The sequence below is a fragment of the Cydia splendana genome, chromosome 2, assembly GCF_910591565.1.
Source record: "Cydia splendana chromosome 2, ilCydSple1.2, whole genome shotgun sequence".
NCBI classification, from domain to species: Eukaryota; Metazoa; Arthropoda; class Insecta; order Lepidoptera; family Tortricidae; genus Cydia; species Cydia splendana.
The window spans coordinates 29,867,047-29,881,602 of NC_085961.1; the positions used below are offsets into that span (position 1 = coordinate 29,867,047).

General features: G+C 39.8%; 2 protein-coding genes across 3 annotated transcripts in view; both read right to left on the minus strand.

The window, feature by feature from the left end:
- Window positions 1-273: 273 nt before the first annotated feature.
- LOC134806124 (uncharacterized) lies at window positions 274-8,639 on the minus strand. Its single transcript, XM_063779407.1, has 10 exons — window positions 8,475-8,639; window positions 6,815-6,976; window positions 5,745-5,907; window positions 5,122-5,243; window positions 3,745-3,977; window positions 2,871-3,025; window positions 2,458-2,584; window positions 1,808-2,088; window positions 1,168-1,295; window positions 274-444 (listed from the first exon to the last, which is right to left on the minus strand). Exons 1-10 carry the CDS (start codon window positions 8,578-8,580, stop codon window positions 392-394), a joined length of 1,530 nt encoding a protein of 509 aa, XP_063635477.1. The 5' UTR covers window positions 8,581-8,639; the 3' UTR covers window positions 274-391.
- Window positions 8,640-10,827: 2,188 nt separating this feature from the next.
- LOC134806122 (synaptic vesicle glycoprotein 2C-like) overlaps window positions 10,828-14,556 on the minus strand; it is a 76,604-nt gene continuing 72,875 nt past the window's right edge. The window contains exons 7-13 of one of the 2 annotated variants that reach the window (XM_063779404.1): window positions 14,244-14,446; window positions 13,821-13,914; window positions 13,654-13,680; window positions 12,661-12,796; window positions 11,815-11,974; window positions 11,373-11,500; window positions 10,828-10,921 (exon numbers count right to left, since the gene is read on the minus strand). In XM_063779404.1, coding sequence (XP_063635474.1) covers window positions 10,863-10,921; window positions 11,373-11,500; window positions 11,815-11,974; window positions 12,661-12,796; window positions 13,654-13,680; window positions 13,821-13,914; window positions 14,244-14,446 — 807 coding nt within the window. In that variant the 3' untranslated portion in view covers window positions 10,828-10,862. Of the gene's footprint in view, window positions 10,922-11,372; window positions 11,501-11,814; window positions 11,975-12,660; window positions 12,797-13,653; window positions 13,681-13,793; window positions 13,915-14,243; window positions 14,447-14,556 lie in introns of both variants that reach the window. The other variant, XM_063779405.1, reaches the window with a different exon arrangement.

The window sequence follows — 14,556 nt, forward strand, 5'->3', positions numbered from 1 at the left end:
CAACATTTACAACGATTTAAATGATAGTCCTATTTACTACAAACAAGCAACGGATTGTAATCAGTACCAACTGGTACCTTCTCGTATCACAACCAATTTTCACTTCCTAGGCGGCACATATATCTTTTGTGCGCCGATTTTAATCATTCCATATGTATTGGGACAAGGATTGAAGAAAAGTCAAAGTTATTGTTTAAGTACGTACCTATATTTATTGAGTATCATTATCTCTATTGGTATAATTCCGGTGTATGGCTCCACCAAGAGCCAGCTTCACCACAAATCACAGACTGATCGACGTCACCCAGCTAAGAACTATGAAACTTTCCATAAAAATTGTGCGAAAGTTTTAGCGGTGACAAACGGTTTGACGGAACCGGTCCTAAGTGACCTAAGTCTTCTTCTTTGCGTCGGAAGGCAGGAAGAACGAAACGACTAGACCACCTGTAACAAGATTTAGATTGGTTTAGGTTCTTATTTTAAAGATGTTGGATTATAATGACAGGTGTTATTAGGGTTCCGTACCCAAAGGGTAAAAACGGGGCCCTATTACTAAGACTCCGCTGTCCGTCTGTCTGTCCGTCTTTCCGTATATCTGTCTGTCACCAGGCTGTGTCTCATGAACCATGCGATAGCTAGGCAGTTGAAATTTTCACAGATGATGTATTTCTGTTGCCGCTATAACAACAAATACTAAAAACAAAATTTAATAAAAATTTAAGTGTGGCTCCCATACAATAAACGTGATTTTTTTGCCGTTTTTTGCGTAAATGTAACGGAACCCTTCGTGCCCGACGACGACGACGTGAGTCCGACTCGCACTTGGCCGGTATTTTTTAGCATCAGGTCATAATCTCGGAGAAGATATTGCTATTTGCCACGTTCCTATTATACTCCCGCCATTATGTATGTACCTATGTAAGTATTTCTTTATTTCAGACTTTGTTGTCCATAGGGTAGAGGGTAGGGTAGGGTAGGGTAGGGTATGTGCAACTCGTGGTTTGATAATGCAAAATACGTTCCTTGCTTCCCCTGCCGCCGCGCCGCTGTCGCTCGCGAAGAGTAATCGATTACATGCAGAGAGAGAGAGCTTGCAATTTGCGTCGGTCAGCCAACGCGACTGGATTGCGATAGCCTTATAGGTTTATAGGTAATAAAAATGCTTACTAAAGATGTAGGCTGTGTATGCGTAGAAGCATTGGTGGCAGCTCGTCGTGATGTTGGAGCCGAGGATATTGATGGCCGTCAGCGCGCTTCCTCGCGCCATGATCACGGCCAGACATGCTGCCATTCCACTGAAAATATAGAAAAGAATATTTTAGGGCAGCTTTGTCCTGATTTTTTCACTAAAGATGTTGTTCAAACCTACCTACCCAAAATCACACCTAGCCGTCCAAGAATTTTAGTATATTTATAAATATTTTGTAAGATAAACATAGAATAAAACCTTAATTTGTTCAAACGCTGAAGAATGGCATGGTGCTATCATAATTGAGTTTTGCGTATGGTAAGGTACTTTTAGTTGGGTTAAGAAGTAAGTACTGCTTTGTTAATGTGGCGGCAAATTTGTAGAATCCCTCTTAAGGGAAAATGTGTGTGATTACTGATTAGAAAAGAGAAGAGTCGTGGAATGTATGGGGCCCAATACATTCCACGACTCTTCTCTTCCCGAACAGACTCTACATACATTTTACCTAGCGCTTGTCTGTATTAAGTTGTCGAGTCCATATTCAAACAAATGTCTTATGTTAAGGATTAACTCTGCGTCCTTAGTCCTAGGGTAGGTAGTAGGTAGGAAAAATCTTACCGGTACGATGTGGGATACAGCTCAATGAAATAAGAGAAAATGACTCCAATCCCAAGCCCCGGCGTCATAATCCCAAGGAAGAATAGGAAACTAATGGTATTGTTCGTGGTCAGTATGATGACCACACCGGACGCGGCGGCCACGGTCAGGATGGTCACCAGCATGAGCTTCATGCGGCCAGCGAAGCGGGACATGAAGACGTTTATCAGCGTGAACGACAAAGAGTGGGTGATGCTGAACAAGGTTGTGAAGTAGTCGAGCTTCGAGAAGCAGACGGAAGCCTGGAACCAAATAATGAGACACTGTTACCTACATTGTTTGAGACTCTGCTATCGAGAGTCAAGAGAAAACTGCAAGGCTAACTGTACCTACAGTATTTCAAGATCTGACCGGCTAGAGTTAGACCCAGAAAAGTCTGCAGCGATTTTGATAGCCCACGCAGTGCAAGTGTTATTTATACGTCATAATTTCATAGAAGTCTGACGTTTAAAATGACACTTGCACTGCGTGGGCTATCAAAATCGCTGCAGACTTTTCTTGGTCTAACTCTAGTATGGTTTGAAGTCGCGCTAGATGTATAGTCGCGTGGGAGAACGCAACTCATGCTAGCAAGTCTGATGGAATTAAAGATTATGATACTATTTACTAACTTGTTGGATATGAGATGCGTCTTGCGAGCGAAGGATCATGTTGCAGAGGCCGCCTTGGTCTGCAGAGCCATCATCTGTCAGAAATACGTTCAGCAAGAATGGGTACCACATCAGCAAGCTGTTGTTCCTGTAAACAAGATGCTCATTATTAAAAGACTACTTACTGGATACGACTTTCCCAAGGATGGCCAGAATCAATTCTCATGTCGTCTTCAAACAAATCGTTTCTTGACTTAACTAAAACGTTGGCCCCTTCTTGTCGTCTCGGAATGCGATGGCTATTCAAGAATCACTCTCACAGCATGAACAATGATGTGCCTTAACTATTATTTAAGTCTGGCGACTTAGTTAGATCTCATATTAAGTTTCAGCTAGGATTTCTACATGAAGGATCCAAAAAGTCTAATACGTACACGGCATAGAGCATGGCGGTGATGTAGTAGAGCTGCAGGGTCCGCCAGAGCAGCGGGGGTCGGAAGAGGGGGGCAGTCTGCGCCCACAACGATTGAAGCAATGGAAGCTTCTGCGCAGGCGCCGTGGAGTCCTCGTTAAGGATTATCTTTTTAACCTGAAATAAACACACAATGCTTAGAGGCACAAACCAGCCAGAAACCATTTCAGATAAACTTTACTGAGAATGTGACTTCAAATAGACAAAACAGAATTGAGAGTCGGCGCGACTATGTGCTCTGATGATTTCAAATCTAATATCTATAATATAGATCTAACAACTAACGAATTTGCTCAGAGCCAATATAATAGATAACCTGGCACAATTCAAATTTTATTGTGGTGGCTCTTAAAGAAAGGCTACTTAAAAATTTACCTATACAAGATATGCAGCAAGAACTTCAAAAGTTAATTGCACCGTGGTTATCCCACAAAGTTAGTAAAGGATCCTTTAACCCTATTATTCCACGATCAATTTAGTGAATCGTCAAACTCATATTAAAGATTGGCAATGCTTTATATCCATATACCACCCTCTTGCATGAGCGTCAAAATTGCTGGACCCATTAAGCTTATTTCTAAGAGTTCACGTGGAACGTGTACACAGAAATTTATAAGATGTCACGCTGTATTGAGGATAATTTGAATTTACTATTTTTTGTATTTAGATGAAATAGCATTTGGTAAACTTACAGGATACGCATCCTTCCTACCGTTTCTCCTCCATATATTTTCTAGCAACTTACCGCCTAGTCTTCCCTGCCAGCATTAAATTTCTTTAATGACCCGCTGTTAAATGTGGTTGAGTCTCATAGAAGTTTTTTTTAATGAACTTACGGGATATTTCCCCTTTCCACCGTTCCGCTTCCATATTTTTGCAAGCAACTCCACCGCCTGATCTTCTCTGCCAGCATTGGCGAGGAACTTGGGGCTCTCGTAGAAGTTGAGCAGTACCAGCCAGCTCATCCCCATGGGCAGGGCCATCACCAGAACCAGCAGACGCCAGGGCATGAAGCTGATAAAGCCCAGGTCCAAAGAAAACTCCAGGTTCAGGACAAAATAGCCCGCCACTGGAAAGTAAAATGTTATGTTATAACGGATTTACCTACATTGAAGACGATATTAATCGGCTAATAGTTATCGTTTCTGAGTTCGTGTGTAACACGGAGGTACAGTCACTATAGTCAGTTATCTGCTTGAATTCTTGCATAACAATAACGTGCGAAAATATATTAATTGTGCAACTTACTGTACTTTTCCAGTTAAAAAGTTTTTTACAGTCATACCTACATATTCAAGAATGATGACATTCCACTTTTATTCATTCAGTAAAACGGTATTTGTGTTGTAAATTTTTTGCTTGTTCTATTTTCATTCAGATAATTATAATAATACGTAATCTACAATCTACGTACAGCTAAAGCGTAGGTGTACTATTTGCTATTCTTTGTATAAATAGTGATAAAGAATGTCAAGACCTACTACACTAAACAAAAATGACTTTGCATGTTTTAATTGAAACATGTATACATATGTTGGTATCCAACTAGTATACCTCTAGATCAGCTCCGTGATGAGCTAAAATTATTTTATTTTTTACCTAAGCCGCTCAAACGAATTTCGCTTCTTGAAACAGGTAAACAAAATTGCATTTGTCAAGAAACTACGAAAGACAAGTTTGTGCTAACTCTACACATCATCATACGGGTCAAAAGACCGAAACTTGGAAAAGCACGAATATCATAAAATATTCGCATTATCAATGGCCACTGCATCCCTGACGGATGATTGTTGCAACGCTGTGTCAAGAGCGGTTTAGACGGCCTATCGCAGCACGGCACTTCTTGCCGCAGAAGGGTAACATTCCATTTCTGACCGCAGCTGCACTACTGGTACTGAACGCGTCGGTGTTATTGTCAATTTCCATAGTAAAATGAACAGTAGTGCAGCTGTCGTTGGAAATGGACTGTTACCTTCATTCGCATGTGTGAATTTGTTGAGCCTCTGGATTTGAGACCAGGCTACCAGCCCGATGACGCCTGTGCCTTTTATGTCTCAAGTTTTCCAGCCACACTTCGTCGTGCTTCTTCACTCCCACCTCCCACGCATACCTAGGTCTCTACGCTACTCAGGTCTCATTGCAGCATGTTCCTCCCAGCCGTCGGTACGGTTGAAAGGAACAAAGTCAAAATGGCAACTATGGGAGCAACTCACCGAAGTAGAAAGTGGGTGTGAGCATAAGCACACTGGTCATGATGAGCATGTAGGTGCCGCGCACGCGCTGCGAGCTCGACTCGCCCAACAGCGCGTACGTTGCTGACTGCGCGCAACTGCAGCTGAAATGCAAAAAAATCTTTTAGAAAAAATGCCGGTGTACAGTGACATGGAGTTCTTCAAGGAGTATATTATCTGTATTGTAATAAATAAACCAACGCTGAAAAAGTTACTAGAAAATACCCAACTTTTTCAATTGTTGCGTTTCAAGACCGTCATAGGTGTACCAACAAGGAGAAGCCAAGTAGGTACACACATAACAATACCTCGAGTAGTAGATAACATTTGAAATCTACAATATTTGATTATCTCGATATAATTTGTATCAATATGCAATCAATGCTAACCCATATATATAACTGCAACTACGAGTAAAGACGCGGAATCGAAGTGGATTTCAATGGCGATACTCTAGCTTTATAGACGATGATTTTTAGTGCATTAGGCTGTGCATCCGTGATGAGACTATTGACTCCATCTGACAGTCATATTGACAGTTTCAACCACGAGACCACAAATGCTGGTTAGATTAGAAGGAAGCGCTAAAAAAACAGATAGCTTACCAACTGGTGCTCAGGAACCGGAGTATAGCGAGCACAATCCAGTTTGGTGACAGTGCGCTGGCGACTGAGGCCAAAAAACCACAACTCATAGCGAGAAGGAGACATTTTCGTCGGCCCCGCGTGTCACTGAAGAAGCCCCACGGGTATGACATGACTACTGGGCCTGGAAACATTCAAGAACTCATTTTAGCTCATCATGGGAGGATTACCATCGCAGAAGGTGGCAGAATAATCGAGACTTCTCTCCTTCTTTGTAGGTCCCTCATTACTGAGGATCGTGATCACTTGGTTTTACAGTTCCTGTGATTTATCTCCATCGGTCTTGATCTGGCGTAGTCCTCACCGCATGAGGGAGTTTGCCTGAGGTGGCCTTTTTAACTTGGTCAGACCATCTTGTTGGTAATTAGTTGCAGACTGACTATACGATCCCTCTCATCAGGGTGTGTAGCCAGTGCCAATCGTTTAAGCTCCGTAGCGAACAAACCGCAACTGTCTCTGTCGCACTAATTTGGAAGAGTGACAGAGAGCGTTAACGATTTGCAAGTTGGCAAGGGACCTTGATGTGAGGACGCAAACATTTATATACATAACGCATAAAGATACTTGTACAATTACATATGTACAAATGTAATATCTCGCATCGGGTTGGAACAATCGGCAGATGTCAAATTATATTTCGTACATAAGTAGGTACATTAAGTACCTACGTAAAGGATCAAACCAAAAATCCATCTCCGTCTTGTAGCATTTTCAAAAGAGTTACATTCTTAAGCTACACTGGGTCGTATGTAATGCTCCTGGCTTAGAGCATTTAGTAACCGGAGTCGCCTTTAAGAGCTTACCCCTCTGCCGAAAACCTTGCACAACTGTGCAATCTTTTGTATGCCCTGAAGTTTATCTGACATGGCTATTTGTACGTTATCACTTATCATGTAGAAATAGCCATACATTTGACGTGCCCCTCCGCCCCTTCCCCCGCATAATCGGCAGAGTGTATTTTACAGAAAATGAAAGCCAAGGCGTCTCCAGTTACTAAATGCTCTAAGGCTCCTGGGTATTGTTGGTCTTACCAAGGAAAGGCATGGACATCAGTACGTTCCTCTGGCCAGGTGTGAGCTGGAGATCGCACTGGCTGCCAACCACCACCACGGAGAAGCCGATCATGTCGGTGCCCATCGCCAAGATTGAAAGGCTGACTACCGCCAGCAGTCCATATGTGTAGCGGCCATTGCCTAACAAGAAGAAAAAAAAACGGTCAAGTGCGAGTCGGGCTCGCGTTCGCGTACATTACCCAATTATTAACAATGTATTTATTTATGTAGATTGTGAATCAAATGTCTTTAAAAACCCGTAGGGGTCGGATCAAAAACTAAATAATTAGGTCCGACTCACGCTTGACTGCACATTTCTAATAGGTTTTCCTGTCATCTATAGGTAAAGAACTATAAATAAACAGAGTTTCCCGTTGATCATGAACGCTTTATAAGATCCCAAACGTATAGTTTTAGCCTAGGCTTATACATATAAATATAAGTTTATACACAGTAGTTTTACGCAGTGTAAGAAATATGGAATTATTTAATACCAATGGTGTTATCTAATCAGCATGCCTTGAACTTTTGGTGTCATTTGATGTCACGATGCATAATATTATGTGATTTCAACTAGTTTTATGGTACAGTCGCAATCAGATAACGATATATCAACCAACCAAAACCACCGATCCGCTCCGATGAGCGGACAAGCTGTTCACTATATCTGAACACGCGCTACATATAGCCGGTCAAACAAGTTTGTCAGTAGAAAAAGGCGTGAAATTCAAATTTTCTATGGGGCGATAACCCTTCGCCTAAATTTTATAAATTTGCCTCTCTTTTCTACTGACGGAAATTGCTTGACAGAGTATATAATTACTTATTAAATACTGCTTCAACACACTTAATAGATGTAAGGGTTATTAGAAAACCAATTTGAATTAGGAACTTATTGCACTACAATTAAGTAGACAATTGAGCGAATTTTTAATGACTGTTACGTCTGTTGTATGAAAAATTGTATTATTCGTGCCGAAAATATTTCTTTTTCCAATTTTCGGTTATACGAAAAAAATTCGAATAAAATATAATTTGTGTTGTAAATATAAAGTTGCTTTTCTCGGAGCTTTTAATTCTTTAACCCCTGGAGCACGTACGAGTGAATTGCATAAAAAAATGTACGTAATTAAGCGCAGTTAAGAAGCTGTAATTATAGTCTTAACTTAATTGATTCATTTGTGTTAGGAAAATTAACTATGTAAATTGTATTGTATTGTATTTATTGTACTTAATTCGTACACATATATAATAAGTCTATAGCATACGCTAACATAATTTCATGCACCTAACTTAAATAGAAATGGCTTAACTGTGGTAAGACAAATTTAATCAATTAACTTTAGACTAATTACAGGTGCTTAACTATGGACAATTTTTTTGCAATTCACTCGTACGTTGATGCTGTTAATAGTTAACCCATGCAAACGCTAGCGTTTCGTGGCCATTGGACCTTAGAAAGAAAGGAGAACTTCACATTCCGACACACATTAATGATTTTTTAAAGAAAGTACCACCGGGAAAAAGCCTTCGTCAAATGGTTTTTAAATTTTCGAGGACAACTCACTCATACTAACTGCCTTTACATTCTTATAAACATTGAGAGTATAGGTAATAAAAGCTTGTAAAAATGTCTCACCTGCCAAAGTAATAGCTTCTTCATAGCTATATACTTTATCCTCTTTCTTTACCGCCATTTTGTCAGTTTTCAGGTCGTTTTCAGTGAACGCTTCGTTAGTAGCCATTTTTAGAGGTACACTGACTTTTTGATAGTCTCAGATTTATACCCTGTGTTACCCCTGACGAGTCGTGATCGCGACTGCTTTGATTTCACAATGCGAACTTTTATTTGTTATCGTTACCTATTCTTATCGGATTCTGTTTGATTTGAGCTTAGTTTCTAGTTGTTTTAGATAGGTAGATACTTATTTGAAAAAATCGTCATCATTTATAATAAACCTAGAAAAGTAAATAATTAAAATATCATAATGTAAAGACTTTATTTATAGTCCATACTAGTACATGTTAACGTATTAGTTTTTTACAAGAAATTATATACCTACAATTATTTATTTCCGTGGCTGGTATCTTATCAGCAGGGTTTGAACTCTTGATGTCATAATTTGATGTACATATTACCTAATGTGGTATGATTTTAACTAGACTAATAGTAGTAAATACAGTTTTTCATCATTGTGCAATATGTATGATTCATATATTTACAATACATGTCAGTTAATATTGTAGTAGGTATTAAAAAGTATTTATTTTAAGATTATTAGAGCAATTCTCAAAAAGTTTGTACATTTCGATCACATCTTAGATCTCTATAAAACTTGGTATGCTGGTAAAGTACATAAAGCTGAACAACTTCCACCACATTTCCCAAAATGTCCCAGAAAGTTTCTAAGAAACATTCCTTTTTTGTTACCGTAAAACGGGGTCAACAGAAATCGCGGGGTGAATAGAGAAATTTTGAACTTTTTCTTTCAAGTTGTTATATTTAAAAACGTACATCTCGAAAATTAGATTTTTTGGAATGCGTATATAGTAGACTATTTATTCTCTACATTGATATCAAAAGAACTTAATCAAACTGCCTAAAAGTTAGATTTTTTTGACTCTAAAGTAAGGTCTCGCCGAGGTAAGAAATGAAGCCTGTCTGAACTTTGTTCTAACGGTAAATGTTTTGATATTAACTAAGTAAAAGTTAGCTAATCTGGTAATATAGTATCTGTAGTACCTAAATAATAAATAATATCACTAATTTCTCTATAAAGAAGCATTTTTTGCAAAAAACTAATAACAAGGAATTTAACGTGATAAAGGGGTCAGTGGACACGCATATGGGGTGAATAGTTACGCCATAGGGGGTGATTAGATACAACAAAGGGGTGTAAAGACACGCCTTGAGGGTTAAAAGACACGAACAAATAATTTTGTGTGAAATAGCTGTTTAACAGATATATATACCATTTACCAATAGAGTATCAGCATAATAATGATGATTTTCGATGCCTATGACAACTAAAACTTAATATTTCTATTCACCCCTTCCTTGTGTCTATCGACCCCGTTTTAAGGATATGGAGAAAACAGGCAGTTTTCTTTGATTTTCTCCGAATTGAGTAAGTAAATATTTATTTCACAAATGCAAAATTGAAGAACTAACTAAGACTCAAAAAATGATATCAAAATTTTTACTTTTATCATTTGATTATTGGCGAAAATCGTCCTTGAAGTTTCTTTTCACCCCGTTTTACGGTACCAAATGTGTAAGGAAAGGAAATCTGATTTTTATAGAAATCTAAGATGTGATCGAAATGTACAAACTTTTTGAGAATTGCTCATTACAGTGGAACCTCGATATCACCAATCTCAAGGGAAACGCCAAAATTTGTTTTCACGTTTGTAAAATGACGACGCCGTTTGTAAACGGCGGATTCTTACAATTTGACTGCGATATACAAGACGAAAATATTTCACAATTTTACCACAAATAGGTATGCCAAATGTGTTAAAATCAAAATACTAGACCCATAAATAAAATAAGCGTAGTAATTGTATATGTATTATGTAAATGTACCTAAAACATGAATTTTACATGAAGCAATGCATTTTGAAATGAGTGTTTTTCTTATATATTCGACGATTTTTATATATATTCATGTAAATTTATAATGCAATGCTATTGTGAAATAGATAGATGTACTATAAACCACCACGTATTATCTGATAGCGTAGTGTATGTATCTATGTACATATACCTACTTATAATATACATTATAAGCTAGCTGGGAGCCTAGATGAAAATCGTTTGCACTAGCTACGCTAACGAAACGCTATATGTTTATCTATCACTCTACCATATTCGTAGATAGAGAGACACATAATATAGTCCGTCGTCGAAGCGCGAAAGATTGTCATCTTGGCTAGACTGCCTTGGGCTCAACTCCCAACGCCATTACTTGTGTTAGGAATAAAAGACCGTATTACTATAGACATAGAGTTTATTAACAAATACAGGTTACTCCGGCCGCTCCGGCCGTGTGCTCTTCGGGAGGATGATGCAGAGAAGTCCGCTGGCTGCAACAAACATTAATAATTAATCGGGGTTCTTTTTAGTATGAAGCCTGGGGGCTTAACCAAGTTGTCAATCGTTGATAGAAAACGCCAATAGAAACTTCAGGGTGCGTAGACAACATGTCAATCGTTAACGCTCCGTAGCGTATCGTAGTTATCTCTCTCTATCACTCTTCTGTTGATATGTTTAGAGTTAGACCCAAGAAAATTCTCCAACGATTTTGATAGCATACGCAGTGCAAGTGTTATTTATACGTCATAATTTCATAAAAGTTTGACGTTTAAAATAACGCTTGCACTGCGTGTGCTATCAAAATCGTTGCATGCAGGCTTTTCTTGGTCCAACTCTTCACTTTTGCACCTTACTTCTTTGCAGTAAGGCGAAAAACGTAAACATATTATCTTTCACGTCGATTGTACATATAAATGATTAAGTAAAAGGTTATATACGTACATATAAGTAATCCCCCGAAGATATATATAGGCACGACGCAATGCTGGTCCACTAGTGCTCCGAATACCACGTTGCCGACGATGGCTCCGACTCGACCGCACATCACCGCCACTGCCATTGCAGTTGCTCTGAAATATACATTTAATAGTCATTAGATAAACGCAAGGGCGGCGCCAGCTGATGGGCTGGGGGTGACGAGGGGGGGGGGGGAGGTTCAGTTCATACAAGGGTTCAAGGGGAGGGGGAAGGGTATACATTTAGTTAGTCTTAGCGACGCCCCTTGGATAGACGTTCAGGTGTTTGACAACTTTAGAGCATCTGTGTCATATTCTGGGATATTTACGTTAGCTTATTCTTTTTGTTTGGTGGTTGGGGTCTTTTTTAACAAGGCAGGACATCGACATAATAAGAATAAAGATTTCCATTCACATAATATACTTACGCTACTTTGGTGGGGAAGATTTCACAGATGACACAGAACAGCACAGCCTCGGTGCAGCTGACGATGGATTCGAAGACGCATGAGAGGATCAGGTTCTCCAGCGCGGAGCGCACCAAGCTCATGCCCAGCACGGCCAGCCCTGAGCTCATTAACATCATCACTGAAAGAAGAAAAGTAATTCGTATTTTGTACCGGCTTTTCGAGAATATTAGACTTAGTGCTTCTGCTGTTTTGCGCATAGTTTGAGCAACGCTAACTGACGCAGACGCGTGCGATGGATTTTATCCGCTACATATGGTAGCCGTGGGCGTGCACCCGCTCCGTATACTCGCGTAAGGCAGCGGAGGCAGTTGGAACCATTAAAATTGGCCATCCATAGTAAATAGGTAGGTAAGTAATAAATAATCCCACACAACTATCTGCTGTTCTCAATGTTCTCTCACTCTTCTCATACCTGTTCTACCATAATTAATTCACAGATCACATAAATAAATGATGAGAGAGAGGCTGTAACCTCAAGGAGTTCAGACCAAAAACCAGTTATGGTTAAGTTTACATTGGTTAGGATGCAACCATCTCACTGTGGAACGACGCCATACTTGTGGTTGAACATCAGAATGTTTTGTTTTTGGAGGACATTTTTTTGGGGGTGGATAAAGAATCGTAAAATTGGGAGGGATAGTCCTGTTCAGATTCCCAAGATCCTTTCTTCATAGATTTTTGCTGGGAGAATAGAAAGTTATCGTCGGAAAACAGAACATTCTCATGTCCAACCGGAAGTATGGCGTTGTTCCACTGTGCATCTGCTGAGATTGACCGCCTAGTGCCTGTGAAGATATTCCTCACCGAGCATGACCTTCTTGCCGACCATGTTGATGAAGACGCCCACACCCAGCGCCACGGGCACGCAGCTCAACGCGACCACTAGCGTGTGTTGGTATACTTGGGATGCGACCGTCTGCTGGCATTGACCGTCTAGTGCCTGCGAAGGAAACAAACGACATGAAAGTAAGGTAATGGCTCTTGTATATGGCTCGTGTATTACTGTTATAAATATGCAGAGAAGGCCCGGCTTTTAGTGATACGAATAAGTTACCTTACGCCTAACTATAGTATCTAGGTATAAAAATATTTTTGACTAAAGTTAATAAAAAAAAACAAAAAATAATAATGGGACAATTATGATATGCCTCTATTTTAGTTACCTACAGGCATTGAATCTTAATTAAGCTTAAAATACTGTTACAATTACGATTTTAGGCCGAGAACACATAAAGAGATTTGTGAATAAATAGGCCTACCTATATATATACTTAACTCTTACGAGTGTGAAGATAACTAAGCAAAATAAATATTATACTTATTTAAAATATATCAAACAGATCTTACTAAAAGAGAAACTAATGTAAGTAAGAGACTTGTTTCACAATTTTATAAACAAATTCCATGTCCGCCTGTTTGTCTGTCTGCCCGCAGCTTTGGTCCGTGCTCGTTAGCAAAGCTGCAATTTGACATGGACAAAGTGGTAAAATAAAAACTAGAAAAATTTTTTTAGGGGAACCACCCCTCCCCTACACGAATAGTGGGAATGATTTAGTAGCTGGAAGAGTACGTTAAGCGGTCTTACCTCAGTGTTCGAGATGTTGGCGGACACCTCGCATACGCCGGCAGGTCACCACATCATGTAGTTTAGGATGATATTCCACCTATCCAATTTCTTTGTCCAATGTCATTGCGTCTCATTATCTCATTAAGCAAGAGACGCAATACACATTGGATAAAGATATTCGATAGATGGAATACCACCCTTAACTGGAAGAGCACGTTAAGTGATCTTACCTCAGTGTGCGAGATGTTGGCGGACACCTCGCATACGCCGGCGGGGACGTTAGGGTTGCCCGTTGTGAACTGACTGAACCGCTCGAAGAGTCACATCCACATTATGTAGTTAGTTGGAAGAGCACGTTTAGTGATCTTACCTCAATGTGTGAGATGTTGGCCGACACCTCACAGACGCCGGCGGGGACGTCAGGATTGCCCGCTGTGAACTGACTGAACCGCTCGAAGAGGTCAGGGAACCACATCATGAGTGTGTAGTAACTGAAAGCAGAACATTTCATGTGAAATTTTTATGAAATTTTCGAAAACTTTTTGAAAACATTTACATTTGTATACTTAACTAGCTTTTACCCCCGACTTCGTCTGCGTGGAGTTAGTAATTTGGGTAGCTTATTTTTTATCCAAACAGCTTTTTATCGATTCCCCATACAAACATCCACCCCCTTTTTACCCCCTTAAAGGATGATTTCTGGGATAAAAACTACCAAATTTCAACTAAATCGGTTCAGCAGTTTAAGCGTGAAAAGGTACCTAACAGATAGACAGGTAGACACACTTTCGCATTTAAAATATTAGTATGGATTATCAACCTGAACATGAGGCCGAAGTCCACGAAGCAGCATAGGATAAGCAGGCCGATGAAGGGCTGGGTGGTGAGCATCTTCTTGCGGATCCAGAAGTTCTGCCAGCGCTGCTTCCAGGTGAGGGCCGCCTTAGTCTCGTTCCCGTTGTTGTCTGCTGTCACTATCTCCTCCTCGTCGTCGCCTTCGCCGGCGCTTATCATGGATTCCACCTGGAATTACGATGTTTACAATTAAGGACTGTATCGTATCGAAAAAGAAAATATACAACTTTAATAGGATTCTATCTACTATAAATACGTATACGCAACTTCAATGAATA